Here is a 27,079-nt window from a genome sequence, read left to right on the forward strand (position 1 = left end):
ACTGGCCCACTTAGCATAAAATATCTCGCCTCACTAATAGTATCATTCAAAATAAAAATCTTATCATTTTGGTTCTCACTTTACCCAGTTCCCTCACATCACACCTGCCTAACCTTTTCCTTTTTAAATATCATGCCATGTCCCATATGTGGGCAAGCAACAGTTCTGTGGGTTAGTCTTGTGCTAATCTCTTTGTGCCCCACATCTCAATTAGCATGGAAAAGCTGCTTTCAGTAGAGAAGTACAATAAACTCCTTTTATTATTTTCTTCCATATAGACTTCCTTAATACTGCTCAAGTTCTCTTTACTATATTTACTCAGTGAAAAAAAAACTCACTCAAGCTGATCCATAAATCATCTGTGGGACTGGGAAGTTTTCAGCAATTAGCAACAGGGAATAAACAAGTTCCCAAATGCCTTTGACCTCTCTAGAATCAAAGGCCAACATGATGTATTATTTCTCATAGGCTTTTAGAGAACATCTCATTCACTGTCATCATTTTTATACTAACAAATGACTTTTAGGATTGTTACTAAAAACATAAGAAAGTTCACAGTGTAGGTTCTCTAAAAAGAGAGATGCATTCCTCCCTCTACCCCACCTCCCAAAAAAGCTGATGGAGTTGTGTGGGGGAGAAGGGTAAGGTTATTCCCAGAGAAATCTTCTCCTATCAGGTTTCAAAAAAGTCAGTGACCCAAGTTACAAAGAGGCATAAAAAAATGGAGTTCACAGAGAAGAAAATGAGATATTAAAGGCTGAGGCATAACATGTAATGGAAGGAAGGATCAGAACAGATAGATGCTTCTCCTTCACACTCACCAAGGTTGAGAAAAGTAATGCCCTTTGTCACATGTGAGTCAGCACTCCCAAGAGCAGCAGTGAAGGTCTTGCTGTGCCCTGCGGAGACAGAAGCCATGAACATGAAGCCAGAGAAAGCATGTAAAGAAACAAAGAGCTGAAATTCTACCCAAAGTAGCGACTCTGTGTAATATCCTCAACATTTACTACATTTACTACCTGTGAAACTGATAAAGCAAGCATCTATAACTTCTAGATTTCATGGTTCCCTGTCATTATCCAAAAGCCAGCATTGAAGGCAGATGACCTGAGTGTAGTCACATTCCAGTAATTGTTCTGGGCTTATGTGTAATCTTAGACTTTAACAGGTAGGTTATGCTGGGAAGGAAGAATCCAAAGGAATCTACTTAAAGATCCAAGATATGGAGGAGACCAGGTGGCTCACTGGTCCTCATGCCTCAAGGCTCACTGCTGAAGTCATTAAGACCCTCTGAGACTTCTCTGAGTCACTTAGAAATGTCACTTTGAGTTAAAAAGAGTATCAGACTATCTACTAAATTCAGTGCATTAGGCTTCACTCTCCACTTTTCTAATTCTTAATGTTCAGAAAAGTTTTATTTATTGGTTTTAATCATTAATCATTAGAAAATTGTGTGAAGACTTTTCCACAAAATATCAAATTTATACTATTAAAGCATCTATGTATGTCCAGTTTGAAGTTCCTATTAGTTTCTTCATTATTGAATAAATTATTAAACTTTTTTACCATGATCTCTGACTTCCGAAAAAAATATTAGGCACTCTCACAGAATAATAATTCTGGTGTGGGCTGGCATAAAATTTTTCCCATTTTGAAAAAAAAAATCTACCTTTAAAAATTTTTCACTCTATCCACAGTATGGACTACATAAATATTAATTTTAAGAAATTAAACAAGCAAAATAAATACTCTTTAGCATGAGTCAGACTTTAAATATTAAAAGGCACCTGTTAAATTCTGAGATCAGGGAAGCTTTAAACTAAAACCTTATGTACCTTTGTATGTTAAATCTGTTGATAATTTCCAAGTAGTACTAATAAAAAAGAAACACACTTTGGGCAAATAAGTTCATTACGATTGGTTTACAGGCCTAGAAAAAGATATAGGTCAGGATAAAAAATATATAATATATAAAAATACTTAGCTAACAATATTCATCACTAGTGAATTTTTTTAAGAAACGTGTTTATATAGGTTTACAGGTATAGATTTATTTATTGCAAGGTAATAATACTTTAAAATCTGCCAAATTTGCTACTATTTGGGAAAAGTGATTATGTAAAAATAAAACACAAAATAAATGAAACATACCTTTATGAAAGTAAAACACTGTATACATAATTTGTTCCCACGAGTCAAACTTTGGGCTATAACATACACACAAACTTCCTACAAGAAAGAAGGTATTTAGTAGAGCTTAGTAGAATCATAGACAAAAAAAGTTTCCCAAATCACTTAACTTTACTTCCATTCTTTTAGATGCCCTGCCTCAATTTACCTCATAGATTATTCCTAATTTCTAGAACTAGTATATTAACAAGTAGCTAAGAAATTTCAATTCAATAATTATTCAGCACACACTATAAGCAATGTATTGTGGTAGGCTACTGAAGGGTAGAAAAAGGAATGGAGACACGCTCCTGTGTAGGAAATCATGAGAGACTAGAGAAGTGTCCAAAGCTTCATGAGATTCTCCTAACATACATGCACTGCCCTGCCCTCTTATCTTGTGTGCCTTCCAGTAATCACTAATAGCTATAGACCCTAGTTTATCAAAAGTGTATTTCTCCTTTACAGAAAGTTTCTAGTCTTGTTTATCTAGATTGAAAGGCAAACTGGATAATCTTACGGGCGATAAGAGCAAATGTGGTGTGTGAGCCCCCATACCCACCATATTTGGATTACTTAAGGGCCTTGGCCCAAGGGCAAAGAAGAGCTCCTGGCATAGAGTAGCCTTTCCAGATGAACCCTGACCACCTTCACTTAACCTATATCTCCAGAATACCCTCAGCTTTCCTACCTCCTTCAATATATAAAACTGTACATCATCTCCAGCAACTGTTGCTATATGGACAACTATGTCCATCAATGACCTACAAATGAGGGCATTATGCTGACACTGATATTTCATTCTAATGCTATTGTTTATGTGATTAACTGAAATAAGAGATTTCCCTGGTGGAAAGGAACTTGACAAGGAGTCTAGAAACTGGGTTCTAGTCCCCAAGCTAATATTATACTAGCTGTGTGAATTAAATCATTACTCTACTTCAGTGAATCACAATATTTCCTCCATCATACTTCACTAGTTTCTTTATCAAAGAATCACAGTAGCGGGGGCTTAGGGGGGGAGCTCATTTCTCCTAAGAAGGCTGTTTAAGATTATTAGCATTCTTTATATATTTATCATTTGTAACTATTTTTAATGACATTTAAGAGTGCAATATACTGTTAGAAGTACATTTTATTGCAAGATCTTAAACACAAAATAAACAAAAAATGACTTTATCAGATAAAAATAGTAAATTATGTTAGATAAAATTACTGTTATGGCTACTGAGCACACAATAATATAAATTTTCTTTAAAATTACAGCACACTCACTAAAATTAAAAGTAAAGCTATACTAAAGCATAAATAAAAATAATAATTATATGAGTTACAAACGTCTCACATAGCACTTTGACAACTTTCATATAGTAAACATACTACCAGCAAAAAAAATGGCTGGTTTATCCTATTCTTTCATAGTCCATAATCGCAAGAAGAAATACATTTTTAGCCAACATAATTAAAACTTCAGGCTCTCTAATAATAAAAAAATAAAAATTAAAACAAGGCACCATATTTCTCCTTTCAAATTAGCAAAGTTTTAAAAATGATAATTCAGTCAAGGGAGCAGTAGGAAGAACATTCTCAAATAACAGCAGTGAAAGAGTGAACTAATACAAACTCTCTAAAAAGCAGTTTTTCAGGGCATTAAATATAGTCATACCTGTTGACTTAGTAATAATTCATTTAGGAATGTACCCTAAGGAATAAACATATAATGTCAACAATATAAGAAAGACCACAACCTCCATTCTAGGAAAATCCTCCACACTCCATCCTTTAGAGAATGAAGGTTATTGTTTTACTTGCTTTGAAGAAAGTTAAAGTGAGATGTAGAAACCAAGTCCCAGTCAAGATGGTGGGCTAGGTAAAAACAGGGTTCACCTCCTCTCAGGACCACATTAAATTACAACCAAATTATAAAACAAACAACTTAGAGAACCATCTGAAATCTAGCTGATCATAACACATGTATCTGAAGATATAAAGAAAAAGCCACATTGAGACTGGTAGGAGAGGAAGAGGCAATGCGAAGTAGGCTTGTACGGCAACCATGCATGTCGCTTGAACACCAGGAGGGAGAGTGCAGGAGGGAGAAACCCCCTTGAAGGAATGAGGGGCCCTAGCCCCACACAGGGGCTCCAAAGCTCAGGATTCCAGTCCCAGAAAGAGGAATTCCCACAAAATCTGACTATAAAAATCAATGGAGATTCTGGCCATCTGGGTGAGACAGAAAGAACCTGAAAACACAGACGTCTCCCTTAAAGGTCCTGCGCACAGACATTCACCCTGGATACTGGCGGAGGGTCAGCAGCTCAGGAGGCGCAAGAGATACACAGGGAAAGACCGAGTTGTGTGGCATCTGAGCGAGGGCTGGAGAGACAGCAGCTATTGCTCCTTTGTAGCACCCCCACCCCAGCCAGACTACAGGTGGGTGCCATCTGGCCTGCATTGAACTCTCTCCCCACAGGGCCAACTCTGTGTTGGCCTGGTGAGATCCATTAACTCCACCTCATGTCTCCCTGAGACCCGGCCCTACTCAACCCACAAATTGCCCATGGCAGGCCTGTTGCCAGGCAGCCAGCCCTTCTCTGCACCTTCCCTGAGCCATGCATTCATGGGCAGGCAGCAGCACTCAGCTCACACCACCTGCACATGGCCCACACATTATAGGGAAGACTTTTGGCAGCAGATGAGTTCGGTAAGGACTACATTAAAGAGTAAGTATAAAAAAGGGACACAAAAACCATTTTAAAAAGTCAGAAGTGAAGAATATAACTGAAATAAAGAATACACTAGAAGGAATCAACAGCAGATTATATGAAGCAGAGGATTGAATTAGTGAGTTGAATTAGAGAATTGGAAGACAAGGTATCAGAAAGCACCCAATAAGAACAGAAAAAAATAAAGAATAAAAAAATGAGGATATTTTAAGAGACATCTAGGACAACATCAAATGTACCAACATCTGCATCATAGGGGTACCAGAAGGAGAGAGGAAAGGATTGAGAACTATTTGAAGAAATAATGACAGAAAACTTCTCTAACCTGGTAAAGAAAATAGATATACAAGTGCAGGAGGTGCAAAGAACCCCAAAAAAGAGGAACCCAAACAGACCCACGCCGAGACACATCATCATTAAAATGCCAAAGGTTAAAGACAGAGAATCTTAAAAGCAGTAAAGGACAAGCAACTATTACTTACAAGGGTACTCCTATAAGAATATTAGTTGATTTCTCGACAGAAACATTGCAGGCCAGAAGGAATTGGCATGAAATACTCAAAGTGATTAAAAACAAGAACCTATAATTAAGACTACTCTACCCAGCAAAACTATCAATTAAAATTGAAGGTGAGATAAAGAGCTTCCCAGACAGGAAAAGACTAAAATAATTCATCACCAACAAGCCAGAATTCAGGAAATGTTAAAGGGACTTCTATAAAAAGAAGTGGGAGGGAGGAGGGGAAACAAAATACAAATAATAAAATGGCGATAGCTATGTATCTATCAGTAATTACTTTAAATGTAAATGAATAAAATACTCCAATCAAAAGACATAGGATAAGTGAATGAATAAGAAAACAAGATGCCTACATATACTGTCTACAAGAGACCCCCTTCAGATCAAATAACACACAGAGACTAAAGATAAAGGGATGGAAAAAGATATTCCATGCAAAGGAAATGAAAAAAGAGCTGGGGTAGCAATACTTATATCAGACAAAATAGACTTTTTTTTCAAAATAGACTTTAAAACAAAGGCTATAAGAGGCAAAGAAGAGCATTAAATAATGATAAAGGGATCGATACAACAAGACTACATAACCCTCGTAAATATACATGCACCCAACATAGGAGCACCTACGCATATAAAGCAAGTATTGACTGACATAAAGGGAAAGATTGACAATAATATACTCATTGTAGGAGACTTTTAACACCCCATTGACACCCATGGACAGATCTTTCAGGCAAAAACAACAACAACAAGGAAACAGCAACCTTAAATGACACACTAGATCAGTTGAATTTAATTGATATTTTCAGAACATTTCACCTCAGATTTTCTGTTTCTTCTTGACTCGGTCTTGGGAGATTATGTTTCTAGGAATGTATCCATTTCTTTCTGATTGTCCAATTTATTGATATATAATTTCTCATAGTATTTTCTTATAACCTTTTGTATTTCTGTGGGGTCCGTAGTTACTTCTCCCTTTCTATTTCTGATTTTATTTATTTGGGTCCTCTTCCTTTTTTTTTTCTTAGTGAATCTAGTTAAAGGTTTATCAGTTTTGTTTATCCTTTCAAAGAATCAGCTCTTGATTTTTTATATTGTTTTTCTAGACTCTATTTTGTTTATTTCCACTCTGTCTTTATTATTTCCTTCCTTCTCCTCACTTTGGGTATTGTTGGCTATTCTTTTTCTAGTTCCTTTAGGGATAAGGTTAGACCATTTATTTGAGATTTTTATTGTTTCTTGAGATAGGAATGTATTGCTATGATATTCCCTCTTAGGACTGCTTTCACTGTGTTCCATAGATTTTGAGCCATTGTGTTTTCATTTTCATTTGTCTCTAGGTATCTTTTGAGTTCTCCCTTGATTTTTTCGTTAACCCATTTATTTCTTAGTAGCAATAAGTCAAAAAACAACAAATGTTGGTAAGGATGTAGAGAAAAGGGAATAGAGTGTAGAAAACAGTTTGAGGTTTCCTCAAAAAAATTAAAAATGGAACTATCTTTTGACCCAGAAATTTCACTTCTGGGTATTTATCCAAAGAAAACCAAAACTCTAGTTCATAAAGATATATGCACCCCTTGTTCACAGCAGTGCTATTCACAATAGCCAAGATATAGAAGCAAACTAAATGCCCATCAATAGAGGATTGGATAAAGAAGTGGTGGTACAGATACACAATGGAATATTACTCAGCCATAAAAAGATGAGATCTTACCATTTGCAACAACATGGATGAACCTAGAGGGTATTATGCTAAGTGAAATAAGTCAGAGAAAGATAAATATCATATGATTTCACTTATATGCAGAATCTAAGGAACTAAAGAAACGAGCTAAAAAAAAAAAAACAGACTCAGATACAGAGAACAAACTGGTGATTGTCAGAGGGAAGCAGGTGGGAGGATGGGTAAAAAATTGAAGGGATGAAGAAGTACAAATTAGTAGCTATGAAACAGTCACAGGGATATATAGAACAGCACAGGGACTATAGTCAATATTATTGTAATAACTATGTATAGTGCCAGATGGGACCAGAGTATTCGGGGGGGGGATCACTTTATAAATTATATAAATGTCTAACCACTGTATTGTATACTTGAAACTAATATAAAATAAAATATTTTAAAAAATTTTAAAGTGAGATATAGAATAAATGTACCTAATTACATTCCCTGAGAGCCATATAAGATCTCATAAGCAAATATTTCCAAGTAGTAAGGTTGTGACTTAGTTCCCCCCTCCAAATCCCAAAGGAGGAAAAAAAGTCACGGCAAGGTGAAATGGCACATGCACAGGCTCTGCAGAGCTGTCCCATACTTAGAAATTTCTCTGATAATGTACAGGTTCTATTTCTGTGCTGTCCAATATAGTAGCCACTAGCCACCCATGGCCATTGAGCATTTACAATGTGGCTAGTGTGACTGAGGAACTGCTTTTTCATTTTATTTAATATGAATTAACTTAAATTGTAATTGCTACCTGTGGCTACTGGCTACCAAATTGGACAACACAGTTCGGGAGCATTGGTTCTCAACCCTAAAAGTACATTAAACTTACCTGGGTTCACAAATGCCCAGTTTAAACCAACTAAAACAGAACCTCTGAGGGTGAAATTCAGGCATCAGTATTTTTTACATTTGCCTGAGGCAAGTTAATTAAGTTCTCTAAGCCTCAGCTTCCTCATCTGTAAATAAAGAAAATATAGAACCTACTTCATAGTTATTATGTGAGAATTAAGTGAGATAAAGGTTAGCTGTTATCATTATTCTATAAGAATTTTGCTGCTATTTACAAGTTGTGAGAAGTCACAGTTTGAAAAAGCAAGGCATGCTCTTAATGGTGTGTCCAGAGATGTTTAACAAATATTCATCAATGATGAAGATAACATCTCAAAGTTGGCTAGTCTTCGGGAAATCATTTGGACAATGAAAGCTATTATGGACAAAGTTTTCCAAGGGAAATTATCTCATTGTAAAAGCCTCTACAAAATACTAAAACACAAGCCTAATTCTGGGAACTTGTGAAGGGCGACTCTTAAAAATATACTAACAGGAAGAATTTACACTTTTCACCCCTCACTATCTCCCAGTAGGTGGTGCTCAAAAAAAGAATTACAGCCACTGACTTAGAACACACACAAGTGCTGTAAGTACAGCTTCAAGGTTGACTATCAGCCAGGGAAGGAATGAGAACATTTTATTTCATTCAATGCTTTAAGAAGTCTCTGACTTACGCTCCCACTGTAAAAGATTAGGAAAATCTATGTGAACTCATAATCTTAATACATAAGTGGCCTTATATATTAATAAATAAGCAACATTCAATATAAAAGTGACACTTTTATCCACTATTAACTCTCATGAGCACCCCCATCATCGATATTTTCATCTCTATTCCTTAGAAAATAGTGAATTTCATTTCTTAAGGCAGAAAATTAAAGACAAAGATACTGTCCAGAATGTAAGAAGCAATGCAAAGAAAGTATAAAGTAACTCCCAATGACCAATATGTGACAAGTGAATATCAAACATTATCATAGCATCATCATTGATATAAATATTTGAAATAAGCTGAGTCTGTATAAGGCCCCGAGTCTATTGGCATTCCTTTTATGAACCATGTTTTCTGGAAAATTAAGTTCTCTATTATAGAGAGTGCTATATAGGAATTAGACTAGTTGCTCCTTTCTCCATTTCTACTTTGATTAAATAGCTTATTGATAGTTTGACCACGAATGTAAAAAATAATTTTTGGTAAGTATCTTGGGAAACCCATGATCTGACAATTTATTAGTCGAAAACCTAAAAGTTGCTTCTCTGGCTTGTTTCAGCTTAAATCTGGAAGCATCTCATTTGAAACAGTCTTGTTTTTTAATTTCACAGCTGACTGTGAGAGCAGGCTCATCCTCCACTCTCCTAGACACTGCTGAGAAAGGAAAAACCAGACTTTCACACCTCATGCCAGATAAACCTAACATTTTATTAAGTATGTCATAGATAGCCCATTTACAAATGATAGCTGCTACTATTCATGAGAAATTCCCATAGAAATAAAATGAAAAGGAATAAAAGCTTCATAAAATAAAAGCCTAAAATGATTGTTTATGTCCAAAAGATTCAAAGTGAAGTACTACGGAAGAACCTACCCTGGTCCCTCCACATGAGCCTTGGATCCCTTCACATCCCACCTTCTAAGCAAATTCACTCTACCAGTTATCCCTCTCTGCTGCATATTGTCATCTTTTCTCTTGGCACTATCCTGTAAGCATTCAAACATACTGAAGTCTCTACTATCTTAAAAATAATATTCCCTAAATCCTACTTCTCCTTCTAGCTGCTGCCTCTCTCAGGTGTACTCACACTGCCACGATCTTTTTCAACTCCCATGTGCCACTTAACCCATCACAATCAAGATTTCACCCAACACAAACTACTTATAAATACCTCCATGCCACTAGACCCAGTGGACTCTCCTCTCACTACCCAGTAACAGTCAGCCACTCTCCTGCGTGAAACCCCTCTGTCTTTGGCTGCTGTAATACCACACTTAGTATCCCTCCTTAGTATTCTCTCCAGACGTTTGTTTTCCTTTTTCTTGGGATGTTAAACCTAACCTTCACATATTTTTGTTCCCAGATTTTATCCCTAAACTTCTTTCCTTTCGATCCTAGGCCCCTCGCATGACTTCAAAGGCCAGCTGTAGTCTGACAACTTCCACATTCATTCATCTCCAGTCCTGACCCTCTTCAAAGCTCCAGATCTCTTAGATAACACATCCAAAACAAAATTCACATCTCCCTTTCTAAGGCCCGCCAAAACCATTATAACTCAGTAAATGGCACTACTGTTCATTTATTTGCTTATGCCAGAAATCTGAGAACCATTCCTCTCCATCTAATTTATAGCACGTCTTCTCAGTTCCGTCTCCAAAATGCATCTCAAATCCACACGATTCTTTCCACCTCTACTGCCTCTCTTAGTTTAAGCAGCCTCATCCTAACTGCTCATCTCTCATCTCTCATTCTTGCCTCCTCTAACCCATTCTTTACACAGCCACCAGAGTGACCTTTTAAAACTTTATATCTAACCATGTCACTTTCTGCTTACAACATTTCAGTGAAGGAGCATCAATGGATCCTAAACCAACAGCTGAGAAGTTGCTGCAGAATAGGATAGTCACAAGATGCCAAAGTATCTCTTCACAGATTACTAATGCAAAGGTTAAAATGCATCTTTACAAGGGAGACAGACAGTGGTGACCACTTAACCCAGTCACCAAATGTAGCATCACTAATATTAAGACATCCTGACATTACATGCCTTCTGATCTGGTACCAATAAAATTCACAACACCACCTAGGAAGTATTCTTACCAAAAATGTTTAACCTAAATCTAATGATGCCTTTAGGACTAACTTCCAATTTACAGGAAATATAGAGGGTAGAGGAAAAAGTTAAATAATTTCACAAGAAAACAATTTGACAAATACAGAATGTGGGACATTCCACAAGGCAAATGGCCTGGACTCTTCCAAATGTCGTTGTTGTGAAAAGAAAAAAGGGGGCTGCGGGGGGAACAGGTAGGAGGCGGGAATCGATGTACATTAAAAGAGAATACAAAGACATAACCAAATATAATGCATATATCTCGCTGGGATCCTAACTTCAAAAGTTATATACATACACAATTATTTATATGATACACATATATACGTACACACATATTTTTAAATAATTATGGAAATTTGAATATTAAATACTTTACTAATTAACAATTCATTTCTTTTAGTGATAATGGAACTAAAAGAGGTTATATAAAATTATGTCCTTAACCTAAGGAGATACATGCTGAATTATTTATTGGTAAAGTATCATGATATCTGCAACTTACTTTGAATGATTTAGTCAAAAGGAAGAAAATGGTACTTATATGAAAGGAGAATGATAAAGCAAATACTGCAAATGATACAACTGCTTAAGTGAAAGGTACATGGGTGTCCATTATATTCTTGAAATTTTCTGTATGCTTGAGTAATCTCAATATAAAATGCCATTAAAAAAAAAAAACTTTAATGAATCTTAGAATGAAATCCTAACTATTTCCCTGGTCTGCACCATCAGGCTCCTGCCTACCTCTTCAGCTTTCTCTCACAATACTCTTCCCATTGATCTCTCTACTTCAGTCACACCGCTCTTAGTTCATATATATCCTTTAAGTCTCAAATGAAATATCACTTCCCTCCCTAAACTCCCCAAAACTGGTTTATGGAAGAACTCATGTGGCTGAGGGGGAAATGGAATGAATTATGAAGGCGTGCAGTGGGAAAGGGAACAATTTTCAGGACTAAGAACAGAACAGGATGTCTTGGAGGAAGGTAGAAACAGAGATGGACTGGCTGAAGTAGAACATATTTGAAGAAACTAGTATCTTCCATTAAACCTCTGTTATATGCTCTCATTGCTTCCTATAATTCTCATTCATATTTCTCATACTTTTATTTAAATATTATGTGTGTACTTATTTAATGTTAAAAATCCACACCAAATTGTAACCTCTATATCAATAAAGGCTAGGTTAGTTTTGCTAATCATTGTATCCCCAAAACCTAGCACATAGTAAGTGCTTCATAGATGTTGGCTTAATGAATACCACATAATTTGGCTTTAAAAGAATACAACTTTAGTCCAAGTACGACTTAACTCAACTGATAAATATCTACTCGAGTGTGGATATTAAAAATGACTATTAGATTTAGTTATTAGAGTTGACTATTTAGATGGTTGTTAAGGGTAATGAGCAGTTTTTGTTTTCACCAGATTCATTCATGTAATCATATTCCTCTCATTTTCGGGTACTCTTTATTCCCCCTTATTTATTTTCTCTACCTACAATAAGCAGGTGTTAAGAGTCAGACTATTGTACACTAATAATTTTATGTCAAGCTTTGATTGTTAGCTCAGTAGCTTATAGTATGGCTCTTAAAGTGTCCAAGTATATAGATTTAGAACTCAAACACGTCAGTAAGCCTGATGCAAATGCAATCCCATTCTGTGCCATTTGTTAAATATGGAGCAGGTGAGAAAATGTAGATCAAATTCAAATCCATCCACTCTGTTAGAACAATAATACAAAAAATAATTTTAGAAAAATAACGTTGCTGACTGTGGCTTTTTAAAACAGACAGCAGATATGTAAAATTACAGTGGAGAGGATAATCTAGTATATAAAACTCCATATGATCACTTATGTAACAATATTGCTCTATTCCATTTCATTTTCAAGAACCATATAGCTAAACATTAACTAAATTTTGTATAGAACTCAAGTATAGTCAAATAAATTGATAAATGCAACCCTGGTTCTACCTGTATGGTTGGTAAAAATGCACAGCATCGGGTATTTGGATGATTTGTCTTGGTCTTGAATATCATCACATCCAAAGTTGACAAGCCTAAGAATATAAAAAGAAATTGTAAGTGAATTTAAAAATAAGTTCCCTTATAAAGGACAGTAACCACTTATACCCACAGAAGTAGAGACATGTCCCTGAGAAATTTAAGTAGATAACATGTTTTTTGGTTAAAAAAATTCTATAAAACAGTAATTAAAACAAATACATGTCAAGTTTTGTTTGTTAGCTTAGTAGATTTTCTCTGTGGCCTGGACAACAGAAAAAAAATATTGCTTTCAATTTACATTTTTATAGCTTTTTCTGATTTAGAGTAATGCACATATTATGTTTCAAAATAAGCACAACTGAATGTATATATGATGAAAACTAGTGAAAACATTTAACAGTTTAGGATTATCACTAATCTAATTCACGAAGATTTTCTTTTCTTCTGTGTACTGTTGGCCTTGTGTCTATTTTTTCAAAAGTGTTTCATGTTTTTACTACATTTAAAACAGTCTGGGGGCGGGGAAAAATTACCTTTCATGTAAAAAGGAAAACAGAAAATAAGTGGTAGAGTCAGCTGAACTACAAGTGGATTGACCTGTGACATCCTCTTTAATGGCAACAAGAAAAGGGTTTTGATGTTTGATTCTAAATGTAGCTCTAACTCATCAAATCCTTTATTGAATCACATAGAGAAGAGCACTTCCAGATCTAAATAAATGGATATGCCCTACAGAAGTAAATGGCTACAAAAATCAATATGATTGACTTAACATGGAAATACCCTCTGTTCGTGCTTGTTAAGGCTGTTTATGTTCTCTAAAGAGAACAGAAGTATAAAAGAAGATACACACACAGGAATATCAAATTATCATTTTATCTGCATGCCATATATTAGATATAAACATAATCATTCTGCCCATGAGTATCTATAAAAATTATTAGTAACCTATGAATAACTTACTTAAATACTGAATCACTTAATGGTATGTCCAACGGTGCTTCAAACTGTTAAAAAATCAGAAGAAAACAAACAAAAGATGACCTTAATTAAGTGACATTAGTTCTGAAAACCAGAGCATGCCTGACAAGGCTGTGCTTGCCTAATGTGAAGAGCCCATTTAACCATCATTATCTTCAGAAGTTATTCCTCAAAGCCATGGCACAGAAATCCCATCAAGAATATTCTGGAATTTATGTACAATCACAAGCTTGATGTATATTTATTTTTCAAAGGGCTAATACTTGGCAAATTTTGCCTTAGATTTGAATATCATAAACAGGTAGTATAATAAACCATATGACCATATAAGGGGAGAAGGACTGTGTCTTTAGAACAGTGGATGAGTCAAAAAAAAAAAAGTGGGTGGGGAGGAGAAGGAATAAATAAATTCTTATAATGATATGATACCAATCTACATAAGACACCAGTATTGATTCTAGCATTCCAAATAGCTTTTTCAGGAGTCATGCTAGATTTTTACTAATTAAACTATACCTTCTCATTGGCTCTTTACCTTATTCTCAAATCCACCGATCTCACAAGTCCTTTGGCATCAAATAACTAATAACCACTTAAAGCTATAGACCATACTATTATCATCTACTAATCCTTACTCTTATACTTGTTTCTTTAATGTGAGGTATTTAGTTAGCAGAAATTTCCTGTGTGTGCTCTTCTAATCACCTATATTAATTGCATCTGTTATAGAGTTAAATGCCAAGAACTATTTTACTTGCTTACATAGGAGACTGACACAACATCAAGAATGCTAAAATGCTGTTTATGGTAACAACTCTCTTTTAAAGGAGGCAACGTGTCATTAAATTTCCTGTAGCTTAATAATTCTCTGAACTTACCATTAAGTTAAAGTTCTCATCAGCACAAAACTGGATGCATTTTAAGGTACTCCTTGATTTCTAAAAGAGAAAACAGAATAAATGACATATTACTCAAAAAGTCAACAAAAGCACTAATTAAAAAAAAAGAGAAAGCACGAATGAGAGCCAGAAAAGAAAGCAGCCAAGATGCAAACAGTAATGAAAACCTTTTCATTATTTTTAATAAACCTTTACTGACAGCCCCCATCAATGAAAATGCAGTGATTAACAAATTACGATTATGATAATGTCAAAATCCAATTGCACCTATAAAAAGGAGGGCCAGTAGACTAGTTTTTACCTTCAGGTCAATGTAGTATAATCTCTGCTCTGACATATCCCACTGAGCCCAGACGAAATCCTCTGCTACTCTGTCTCTTGGGAGATGGCCAGAATTTTTAATCACCTAAAGAGGCAAAAAGATTTTAGAAATAACTGTTTTAAAAGAGGACAGATCTACAATTCATTATTATTTTGCATATTCTATCTTTATAATACATACATTATCTTTATACATCTTTGTAATACAATATATATTTCCATGGTTTATTTTTAGCAGCCCCCCATCCTCACCACATACATATGTAAAGTCTTTCCAGGAAAAATTTAAGGTATCATTTCATTACTTTCTCTGCCTAAACACTTTATAATATATTATTTTATTCTATGCCTAATGTAACAGACAGGCTGGTGTTGTTGAAGGCAAGCCACATCTACCACAAATCAATAGCTAATTTAGTAAAAGATTCAGAGCTTCCTGTTTGGGTTCAGAGACCATTCAAGTCTCTGCAGACAAGAAGCCTTCACAAAGGCTGGGATGCCAAGGAAAAAACTAAGGCCCAAGACAAAGGTGAAGGTCCCCACCTCTGTATCCCCATGGTGCTTTGGCATGCTTTTATTTCAGTTACATTTTAATTAATACTCTAAGTCTCCCCCAGTGAGTATGCACTCTTCTGTAACATCTTCATACTCTCGATGTCATATTTATAGCACATACTACTACTCAAGGAATGCTATTCAAAAGGAGGAAAATGAAAAAAGTATGTAAATCGTCAAAAATACTACAATAAATACAAAGAATTAAGAATTCACTTTCCTCAAAATGCTTATATAGCAAAAGTAATCTATATTGGGACAGATGAGTAAAGAATGTAGACAGGTTGACGTAGAAGAAATGAGAAAAAAGGGAAAACATCAGAATGGCCCATTTTTAATGCCTAAACCCTCTCTAATTCTAATAGGAATTTCTCCACTGAGGGCAACTTAGAACTCGAGGGAGACACAGGGGATGTAGAATCATGCATCTCTGTTTTTGGCTTGCCGAGGTCCATTAATTTAGACAGAAAAGTGATACTGGAGACAATATCCAAGAATACCTGTCAGTCTCTAAACCTTGGACAACCCTTGTTTCCATTTCTCTGAAATGTGTTAGGTTGGGGTAGATTTGGGGAACTCTCAGATGAAGAGATATACTGATGACAGCCCAGGCATCAGGGTGTGGCAACTCAGGTTCACATCTAAGTTTTGTTCCTCTCTAGAGCTACCTCACCTCTGTGAGTCTTGCTTGTGTTGTTCCCTGTAAAAATGGGGATAATTATAATACCACCTCTATCATGCAGGGATGTTGTGAGTAATACGTGGAACAACACACTGCTTTAAGTAGCTGTCATCTAAGCCTTTAAGAATGAAGGCAAAAGTGCCTCACAAAAGAGCACACAAGGATGAAAGAAAGCTGAGGCTGCACTCTCTTGGCTGGGAGAATCCTTTCTGGACTGCTGACGAGTGCCTCCTGCCCTCACTCTCTCTGCAATGTCTTCTTGGCTCCCAAACCCTCTTCTGAACAGCCAGTCCTCTGTCTATGCCCATTCCCAGCTTCTGACCCTAACTTGTTTATATAATTCTTTCTTCTAAATTCTCATGCTGTGGGATCCTGCCTTGCTCTTTCCTCTCTGGCATGACCCTTTCCTGACCACTGGCCATGACCTTGCCCTTCTATCCACTTAGCCACTGGTGGCCCAGAGCTCCAGCCACACATGTTCTGGTCATTTTCTAGCCTGGCCTCTTGATTTGGGGCAATTAATAGTCGATACATATAAATAAATGCCATTTTCCATTTTGATTCTGTTCACATAACTTTAAAATTTTCAGAGGAAGACTATTTTGATACAGACTATTTAAATATTGAAGGAAATCATTTTTAATATATTAATATCTCATACAAACTGTAAAGAACAGGCAACTCAGTAAAAAAATAGACAAGGATACAACTAAGCAACTTTCAGAAAAGCAAATTCAAACAGCCAATAAGCATAGTAGATGCTCGAACTCACCAATATTAAGGGAAATACAGACTAAAATAATAATATTACCAACTTATACCCATTAAATTGTAAATTTTTTTTAAAGACAAATACATCTATTAGTGGTATGGATAGAAGGAAAGGGTAAAACTTTGGTTGTAAACTGCGAAGTTGTTAACAAGTTTTTAGAACACAATCTGGAAAATTTGTTGAAATGTATTAAAGCATATATACATCAACCTAATTATCCATTCCTGAGGAGTTATCCCCAAGAATATATGTACTAAATATGTAAAGCTATAGACACAAAAATATTTGAGACAATTTCTAATGTAAACAAGTAAAAGAAAATTGGCAATCAAGTGAATGTCCACCTGTGGGAGCGTAGATGAAAAATTGTACACCCATGTCAGGGACTATTATGTACTTCTAAAGAAAATGAATTGGAATTATTCTAGTTGATTTGCAGGTAATTCCACAAAGTTGAAGGAGGAAGGAGTGAATAACAAACCCCTGGGTGTGTCAGGGTGGAGATGGCAGATAATACAGGTATAGAGAAAAGTATGAAAGGATACATACCAGGTTGTGAAAGAAAGTTAAAGGTGAAAAGGAGACAGAGAAGTGGAAAATAAGCAAAAAAAAAAAAAAAAAAGGAAAGAAAATTGAATTATATAAAATCCCAGCATATATGTTATGATCTCATTTATATCTATGTATATGTATCTATGTAAAAAATTAGATTAAAAAAGTTATATCTCTATTTAGCAACTTATAGGGATACCCCCTGGATCTATTAGGTACAAAGCAAAAACAAAAGCAGCAAATTAATATATAATGATTCTATTTTGATAAAAAAAAAAAAACTGAATCCTTGTATATGTGCACTTGAGCAAGGTAAAAGGTGTGGAAATAGTCACATATGGCTGTCAATATTATGTCAGGAGACTGAGATTGGAGGCTGAGATAGAGATAAAGGGGATATTTAACCCCTTCATATATCTTGAATTATTTCTCATGTTACAACAATAAGTATATAATTTGAAAGACATCAAATAAAGAAAGTGTTATGTTTCTATGATATTAATCTATAAAAATTAGAAAGGCCTAATTGACAATCTAGAAATGTCACTTTGTGAAAAAAGCTCTGAAGCAAAAGGAATTTCAAATATTTACCACTCTATTTCCATCTTCTTGGATGACTTGGATATGAAATTGTTCAATATCTTTTTTAAAAGAAACAACAGAAATATAATTTAACATTCATGAAAAATGTGAATACTTTTTTCACCTAACTACTGTGAACAATTTTTTTATTTAAAAGTGCGGATTAAACAACTAGCTGAAAAATATTATCACAGACATCAATCTCACAGTAAATCTCACAGTAAATGTTCAAAACACAACCCATCTTACTCCACTCTCCCTTTACAATCTGTTTCAAATTCAGCATTTACTCTGCTCTTCAATATCAACAATACATGAAGCATTTAACCTGTCTGCTCTACTGGGTTCCCTCAATAAGCATTTGCCTCCCCTACACCATCAGTCTTATGTACAGCTAATAAGAGCTCATTTGGCAGGGTTTATCTTCAGTTTCCAAATTCCAGACACCTATTTGTATGAAAGTATCAGATAGGAAACTTATTATACAAGATATCTGGGGGAGGTGTTTTTACATGGATCAATTTCACAGTAACAAAACTCTAAACATTTTGCCTTGATTTGTGAATGTTCTCTTTCTCCCAGTAAGCAATTGAGATTCAATCACTATATTTGCCTTCTGCCAGTTCTAATTACAAAAACGTGAGACTGACAATTAGGCAAGAGCATAGGAACTGAACACAAGCCTAACCCTTCAGACTTGTTTATTCAATTATAAATCAGCAGTTTCATCTTATAACACGAAAGACTGCTTATTAGGTAAGATCCACTAGTGAATTTTATCCTTTCTCGCCCCTGCCCCAACTTGAAAACATCATTAAAGGATGTCCCAATCTTATTTCCCTCTATCTGAATTTGACCAACTTAGTATGTGTCCTCAGGTTCTACCATGGATTTCTTCTAGCTTCTAATGCCTTCCTCTCTCTCCATCTAAGCCTCTCTCCTTATATCATGGTTATCCACTGTGACAGACATCCTAAAGAAGGATGGACTTCAGAAGGCAACAATGACCTGCAAAACTCTTCTACAAACATCCTACCCCCATGACAAAACTGGAAATCCATATATGGAAGGGCCTATCATTCCTAGGATGAGGAAATAGAGCAGACCCTGAGGTTACATTAAATGGAGGCTGTAGGAAAAACCCTTCCACAGGAATCCTAGGCCTCAAGTGGATATCAAAGGTCAGCAGACCCTCAGCACTGACTAGTGGACAGATAGAAGATTTAGTCACGTCCCACACTTCATTAGATGGGACATTCATGAAGTCTCCATATACCTCCTAAAGATGCACTTACATTTCTCTTCTGAAATCAGTAACAAATGGTTCTCTGGAAGAGGATGACTGTCAACGTGTGGATAGAGGAACTGCAAAAAGGAAAGAAAATTAATTAAAATCATAAGCAACTACCTTGCTTACATAAATATTTCAAAAGTTGTATTTGATCATTATACACTACATACTATACAAGGGACTGGGAACCACAGAATAGTTTAGGTGAGTTACGTGCATGCATGTATTACAGATGGAAGCAAGCAGGAAAATGGGACCCTTTCAGGAGCTCAGTTTTCCAGGGAAAAATTGATTGCAGGTACAACATAATTCATTTAGACAATAAGGCTAAAGTGTATGCTATTTATAGGGATAGTGCATCCTATTTGGAATATGTGATTCTGAAGCCAATCAGAAACAATGTAAACAACATTCCTACAGAAAGTTCACATACACAAAATAAGAGTGGTCAATACATTTGTTGTTCAACTAGCATTTAATTTGCGAGATAAGTAAATGGACTCTCCATTATAACTTCCAAAGTCCAACATCCAAGAGACAAGGCACAACATAGCCAGGGACTTTCCAAGAAAGAACAATGAGTCACAGTGTGGCATGTGGTAGAGGGCTCACAAGCCTCAAAGCATAAAATGACTGCCCCTAGAGAAAAAAGGCTTGATCCATACCACTCCTCCTCTGTGCTCTCCCATAGGTACCAGCTCACAGGACAGGACGAAGAAGGCAGCCAGAAACACAAGGCTTTATGCCGTCAGCCCTGATAATGAGGGAACACTGGTCATGGGATGACTCCAGTGGCTTAATTCTTTCATCAACAAAAAGGTAACTATAAATCAGCAGATTCATTTTATAACATGAAAGCCTACTAGATAAGATCCACTGGTGAATTTTACTTTTTAAACTTGAAAGCATAATAAAAGAACATAACCATTCATTTCCCTATTCTGTGTTGGCTGCCTTTCTACAGACTAAGAAAATTTTTGACAAAATATGTTACCTGGTGTCCTAACTTCTCATAATGACAAATTGGAAATGTAACCAGCCAGTTTTTAAAATAGTTCGTAGTCAAGTTTCCCTGTCAAAATTGCACAAAACATTAACTATATATCATTCTTTACAGCAATAACCTCAAAATTTAAAAATAGATAGCAATGTAGAATTTAGCTACAAAAATAATATAGAATTCATTATCTCCTGATTTGTGAAACTGGGCACATCAAATAGGATACTTTGAGTCCTGGGGTTGAGGGAAAGCAAAGATGAATGACACCACATAGATAATGGAAGAGCAAATGCTCAGTGCCTCAAAATAAGGAGATACTTCTACAGAAGATGATGTGGCCTCCCTGGGTCTACAGAGGTGGCCAAGGCATGCTCCCTTAGGACTGCGATCTGGACTAAGGTGGTGCTAGATTTAAAACTTTTGTATAGTCTTTGTGTGGCAATCAGTGAGAACATAATTTTAAAGTCCAATTTGGTAGTGGCTTTCTATTATGAGGCAGCCCTAGAGCAAGGTTTCAGACATAGCTCTACAAAAGTATGCAAGACTGGTTTGGGTTTTTCGTTTGTTTGTTCATTTGTTTGTTTTGTGCATTGTAAGTAAGACTCTAAATTTTATCATATTAGGGAAATATTTACCTTCACAAATATGAGCTACACTCTAATTATTAATATTCATCATTAGAAAAGAGTATTTACCATAGGTATGTAGAGGGGTGTATATTTACCCAGTGGAACTATCTGAAAGATGCACCTCATGCTAATAGAGAACTGTCAAACGATACCAGATTGAAATCCAAACCCCACTCACTACTTTCCTACTGAAGTTGCTCTGTGAAGGGAGTCGAGAAGGTACATGGAAACTTAGAGAAATGTACTACTGGAGACCACCATGGATGTTTTGATGAGAAAAGGGAGGGAGATAGATCACAGGACTAGCCCAAACTCAACAGACAGTGAATGGTGTTTCTCTAAAAGGGGAAGAGGAGGGATATAGCGGGGAGGCAGGATTTGCCACGGATAGACGGACGTTGGAAGAAATTTCTCCAGGGGCATAGGCGTGAGGAGAAGGGAGCAGAAAGCAGTACTAAAAACTGAGATGGGGTCACAAGATGAGTAGTTTTACTTTATTTGTGTGGGGACTTCTCTTTGGCCTATGTATGTGGTCGTGTATCACGTACTTTTAATTTTTTTTTTAATTTAAGATAAAATTCATATAAATAAAATGTACAATTTAAACTATTTTAAAGTACACAATTTAGTAGTTTTTAATAGTCACAATGTTGTACAACCAAATATTTATAGAAACTTTGCCCCTCCTGTGTCCCAACCCTTCAATAACATCTCAATCGCCTATGGAGATGCTAAGGAAGCCAAAAGACCAGGCCAGGAAAGGAAAATGTACCAACCCACAGTCATCCCTGCAATGATGACAGTGTAAACAGAGTGGCTTCCTGGGGGAAGGGGAATGCTCCTCGGGAGCTCCACCCCAGGCTGTCTAGAAGCAAGGAGTGGCCCACAGTGAAGCCAGGAGTAGTGGCAAAAACTCACAAGTGGAAGGACTGCTGACAGTGGCAGATAATCCCCTCTCCTAACACCCACTTTAAGAGGGAGACTCACTGGCTTGAGGCTGGGAGTCCGTAGGAGGAAGAGGGGGCAGATACTTTGGGTTACACGAGGAAATTTTAAAGTCACCACAAACAGTACACTGAATGATGAACCATTGCTCCCTGAGAAGACACAGGGATAGGTTCCTGAAAGCCTCTAGTCACTACATTTTTGTCAACAAATTAACACATAACTTTGTTTAATATGTTTCTGTTTAAAGACACCTTATTTAATATGTATTGCTGATTCATTAGCATTGAACCCACAGTCAACAGCACTATAAACTCATGCCTAAATGAAGATTATCTAACTAACAGACATTTTCTCTGTAAAGCACATTGCAGCCTTCTTGCACTTAGGAACATTAGCAGTATGCTTGGGGGACATTTTAAACAGTGAAGTCACCAACAAAAAGCCCCCAAATTAAAATAAAAAACAAAACACATGGCACTAGATAGACCGGGAAACATTTGTTTACAAGTATGAGAACTGAATCAAGAATGCAGAGTATCACCTTACTCGACCTCAGATGGAAACATGTGCATTGGGTGACAACTTTTTCACCACTTTGAACATATCTGCAAATGACTTTGAAAACACTATGAGTATTGATTTGGGGGTTACAAATAAATTTTAGCAAGCGGTAGAATTCACAAATTCAGAATGTGCGGGTAAGGAGGACTGACTTTATCTAGTGCGCCTGCATTATACACATAGTGCTTCTACATCGGTTCACAGAGTTGATAAATTCCAGGATTACTTAAGTTATTTAATCATAGATATTTAATCTGTCAACTATGTGAATACATTAAATAAACCATTTAAATGTGTTTTTATGTTCAATATTTTATCATGTAAAACATTACATTACTATCAAGCCATGACATATAATAGAGACAGAGGAGTTAGGTTTGAGTTCTAAAGATTTCCATATTTGCAAAGGAAGAGCTGATAATTCTAGCATACCATCTGCTAGAGTGCGTCGGGGATTAAAAGTGATAATAATGTGTGTAAAAGCACCAGTGCCTCCAGGTTTCATGCCTTTTGATCAACGAGATAAATGTTAAAGGACAGACTCACCTACCTGTACCCAAATATAGCTATCCACTGCTTTCAGAACCTTCACATTGTTAATGGGGTGGATTTCAACCAACAGAGTCAAACACTTTGATCCTACAAAATAAAGGAAGCTTTTAGTAATAAAGACTAGAATATCACATATTATCTCCTCCACATAGGTCTGAACTTTGAAAATATAAATTTGTTGCCTGTTATATTAGCTATTCCACAAAGAAAAACAATTTTATGAAAATTTACTATGACATTTATTAAAACCCAAACTAGGTACAGGAAGCATCATAAAGGAAAAGCTGATGTGCATAGAATGAGGAACAAGTTGCCGCCCATTCCTCAGCCATTTTTAGTGTAGCGTCACAGGCCCTTTTGCTTCTAAGTCTAAACAAACACAACTCAATTCAATGTCACTCCAGTTCTATAGCATGATGGAAAATACTGTTTGTATATGAAAATAAAAAGATATTTCTGATGCATGAACATGTTACAGTTGACAGCACCTATCAATAGCACAAGGGCTGGCTTCCCTCAGGAATGTGGAGCTGCACTGATAAAGACCCTCTTATTTCCTCAGTGTCACATTTGAGCAAATGTTATCAAAGACAGCAATTAGAAGGAAGTACTTGGACACAAGCTAGAATAGGATTACCAAAGATATACTAATTCAGGCCAAAGGCTCTCCTCTCCCAAGATTAAACTTCAAAAAAATAAGAGGTTGGCTTACATTTCAGTTCTTACAAAGACTAATATCCTCACTTTCTCAATGACTTTACTTTGAATAACAATGTAAAATTTGGGGGTGGCACAGCAGCCTGGGATTGAATTAATGCCAATTTTCACTATTTAAGAAAGTAACCTGACAGCATTGCTTTACTTAATTAAAAAAAAAAAAGTCAAAAAATGTAAAACAATTTCTAGGATAGGCCTCACAAGTGCATGAACTGGATATCTCTGTAAACATACCTTTAAAAATTACTGAAAAAACAAGATAGTGAGTGAATTATTATGTGGGATCACAAATATACAACAACAGAACAAATGAAAACCAAATGTTGTTTGGTCAATGAGTACTTGTAGGTTAGGTTAAAAATCCCAGTGTCAGGATCATACACCAATTCAAAAGGGCTGTGTTTCTAATAACTGAGGCAGAGGTAAAGGTGAGGCACTTTAGGAATTTGCTTGATAACTTAAAAAATGGCTCTAGGAATAAGACACTGATGTCAAAGACACTCAAGATGAAACATAGAACAGAAATGTTTGGTGAAACGTAAGAATGAGAAAAAAGAATGAGAAAAAAATGTGAGAATGAGGAAAAAATGTAAGAATGAGAAAAAATTATGTTAAGTGTATATAGCTAAATTACTATATTAAAGACTACAGCTGACATTTGACTGTTTTATCTCTTGCCATAAAAGTTCATATGTTTCAATCTGAAAAAAATTTTTTTTAGCAGGGCAGGCAGAGGAATCTTCTCATTGAAAAATAAGAAATCATCTTGTATTTGGCCTTTCTGGCAATGAGGTTTTGTTGTGTTTTTTTTTTTTTGGCAATGAGATTTTGTACCCAAATGAGATAACCAGCTATAATCTAAATTCATTTGCCTTTAAAATGGGAGGATTTTCAAGAGCAGAAACCGTCTTCCTATACTAATATTCTCCTTCTTTAGAGCAGCCCAGACATTTAACTAATAAAATTAGCATATTGAGAAGAATAATTGTGCAAATGGGAAATTCTCCCCAAAGCATACTAAGTGCTTTCGTCGTATAAAAGGAAGCACTCTGGATGAGGATTCTGGAGACACCAGTTCTAGTTGAAGCTCTACCACTAATCTAATGTATACTTTTCAGCAAATCACGAAGCTTTCCTAGGCCTCAGCACCTTATTATTAAAAAATAAAATGATAAACTACAGAACCAGATTATTTCTATAATCACTTCCAACCATAAAATCCCTTGATTGCATGAAGTATTTCAAGTTGTCTTAAGAATTTAGAGAATCCATATGGCCATACCACCCTGAACCTGCCCGATCTTATCTGATCTCGGAAGCTAAGCAGGGTCGGGCCTGGTTAGAACTTGGTTGGGAGACCACCTAGGAATACCAGGTGTTGTAGGCGTTTAAAAAATTTTAGAGAATCCAGATGTCAATGGAGAGAGTATCACTGAAGGGTAAGACAGGGTGAGGCAGGATATGGGTATCACAGGACGTAGACATGGCAGAATGAAAGCAACAACATGAATGAATCTCCAGGGCATTGTGCTAAGTAAATATGTCAGACAGAGAAAGGCAAATACCATATAATCTCTATTATATGTGGAATCTTTAAAAAAAAATACATACATATTTATTTATATATGAAAACCAAGCTCATAGATAAAGAAAATGGACTAGTGGTTGCAAGAGGTGGAGGGTGGAAGGGTAAAAGAAATGGGTAAACTTTTTTTAGTTTCAGTAACTTGAATAAAATTTTTTTTTTAGAAAAAAAAGCACAGGAATAGGCACAATATGAGGAGAGTGGGCAAAAGAAGCTAGTCCAATGCAGGTGCGGGTACATGCTAAGAAATTGTGACAAGGTTGGAAAAGTCCAACGGGGCCTGAGTCTGAAGAAGCTCTGATTATTGGAGCACTTAAACCAAACCGTAGCTCCATGGAGTGTCTGCTGCACTTAACTGTCTATAATGGGGTGTGGGGGCTCTAGAGATGTAGTCACCCCAGTCGCTGCCCAGTAGAGATCTCTGAATCACTCATCCTACCTCTTGGGGCAAATGCAAGTCTACAGGGGAAGATGAAGGGGGCAGCTGGGCCTGGCTTCCTACGGTGAGCCATTTTCTAAATAAAACATTTACTCTGTCATGGCCATAGCCAGGAGGGGAAGCACTGTTAATAAAAACTGTTGTAAAGTGTGTGAATCAAGGAACCCTACCTTGTTCATGTGAAAAATGTAACAGTTTGTCTCATTTGCAATGGAAAAATCTCATTATAAGCAACAGAGTTTTAAATAACACCTGAGGCCAACTATATATTATAATCAAATGGCTTACCAAGTCATTCATGGACAAATAAAATAAGCCTTACCAAAATATTTATTCAGAAGACAAAACTGTCTAATAGGTCCTGTAGTATTCTCTGGTCACATCATTTCTGAAATCTTAACTGAATAGAGGCCTCCTAAGGGTCTCCACCACCTGTCTGCACCTCACCTCTGTTCTCCTCTGGCCTCAGTTCGTACCACTCTGCCCCATGTTCACTCCTCTCCATCCTCACTGACTCCTCACTATCCTCAAACAGCAAGTTTACTGAGTACACTCTGGCCTCATAGCCTTCGTGCTGGCTGTTGGCTCTGCCAGAAATGTGCTTTCCCGATAGCCACACACTTGCTCCCTCCCTTCTTGAAGATCTCTGTTTAAACGCTCCTCTAATAGTTTTTGCTAGGATCCTCCCCCAAATAAACTAAGTGCACTCAAATATTTGCCTCAGACTCTACTTAGGAGGAAACCCAAACTAAGACAAGAAGTTATCTTGGAGACAGAATCACTTTAGCCATGAGTGGCTGGCATGAGGGACTGGGGAGACTGAACCAGGGAGAAGAGCATGCCAGTATCAGGGTCATTATCACATTCATGACCACTTTGGGTCTTGAGCTGCATGGAGTGCAACTCAGAATTATCCACTTTAGGGATGGAAAGGGAGAGTATTTATCTTTCAGCTCCTTGCCCCGCTGCGGTCATGGCTTACCCTATTGAGAATCCTTTCCAACCATACTTCCCGGTGGTACACACGCAGGTAGTAAACAGATTTTCCTAAGAGCTCTGGGCAAAAAGCAAGAAGTAGGAAGAAGAGCTGAGGTGAGGCATTCTCTGTCAAATGACCTTTGGGCAGAGCTGGTTCTCAATGCAGAGGCTGGCATGAAAAGTGAGCTAAGACAAAGTATGAGGTATCCAATACAATAACAATGTCC

General features: G+C 36.4%; 1 protein-coding gene and 1 pseudogene across 1 annotated transcript in view; one reads left to right on the plus strand and one right to left on the minus strand.

The window, feature by feature from the left end:
- The window catches only part of GSAP (gamma-secretase activating protein), a 54,547-nt gene extending 35,041 nt beyond the window's left edge, over window positions 1-19,506 (minus strand). Inside the window, exons 1-8 of the mRNA XM_025041917.1 lie at window positions 19,448-19,506; window positions 18,162-18,211; window positions 14,990-15,094; window positions 14,668-14,727; window positions 13,772-13,815; window positions 12,776-12,861; window positions 2,152-2,229; window positions 822-899 (exon numbers count right to left, since the gene is read on the minus strand). Of these exons, the coding sequence (XP_024897685.1) occupies window positions 822-899; window positions 2,152-2,229; window positions 12,776-12,861; window positions 13,772-13,815; window positions 14,668-14,727; window positions 14,990-15,025 (382 nt within the window). The 5' untranslated portion in view covers window positions 15,026-15,094; window positions 18,162-18,211; window positions 19,448-19,506. The remainder of the gene's footprint in view (window positions 1-821; window positions 900-2,151; window positions 2,230-12,775; window positions 12,862-13,771; window positions 13,816-14,667; window positions 14,728-14,989; window positions 15,095-18,161; window positions 18,212-19,447) is intronic.
- A 5,612-nt stretch (window positions 19,507-25,118) lies between these two features.
- Window positions 25,119-25,237, plus strand: LOC112473616 (annotated as a pseudogene).
- Window positions 25,238-27,079: the final 1,842 nt, after the last annotated feature.

Source organism: Pteropus alecto, unplaced genomic scaffold (genome assembly GCF_000325575.1).
Source record: "Pteropus alecto unplaced genomic scaffold, ASM32557v1 scaffold109, whole genome shotgun sequence".
In the NCBI taxonomy this organism is placed as follows: Eukaryota; Metazoa; Chordata; class Mammalia; order Chiroptera; family Pteropodidae; genus Pteropus; species Pteropus alecto.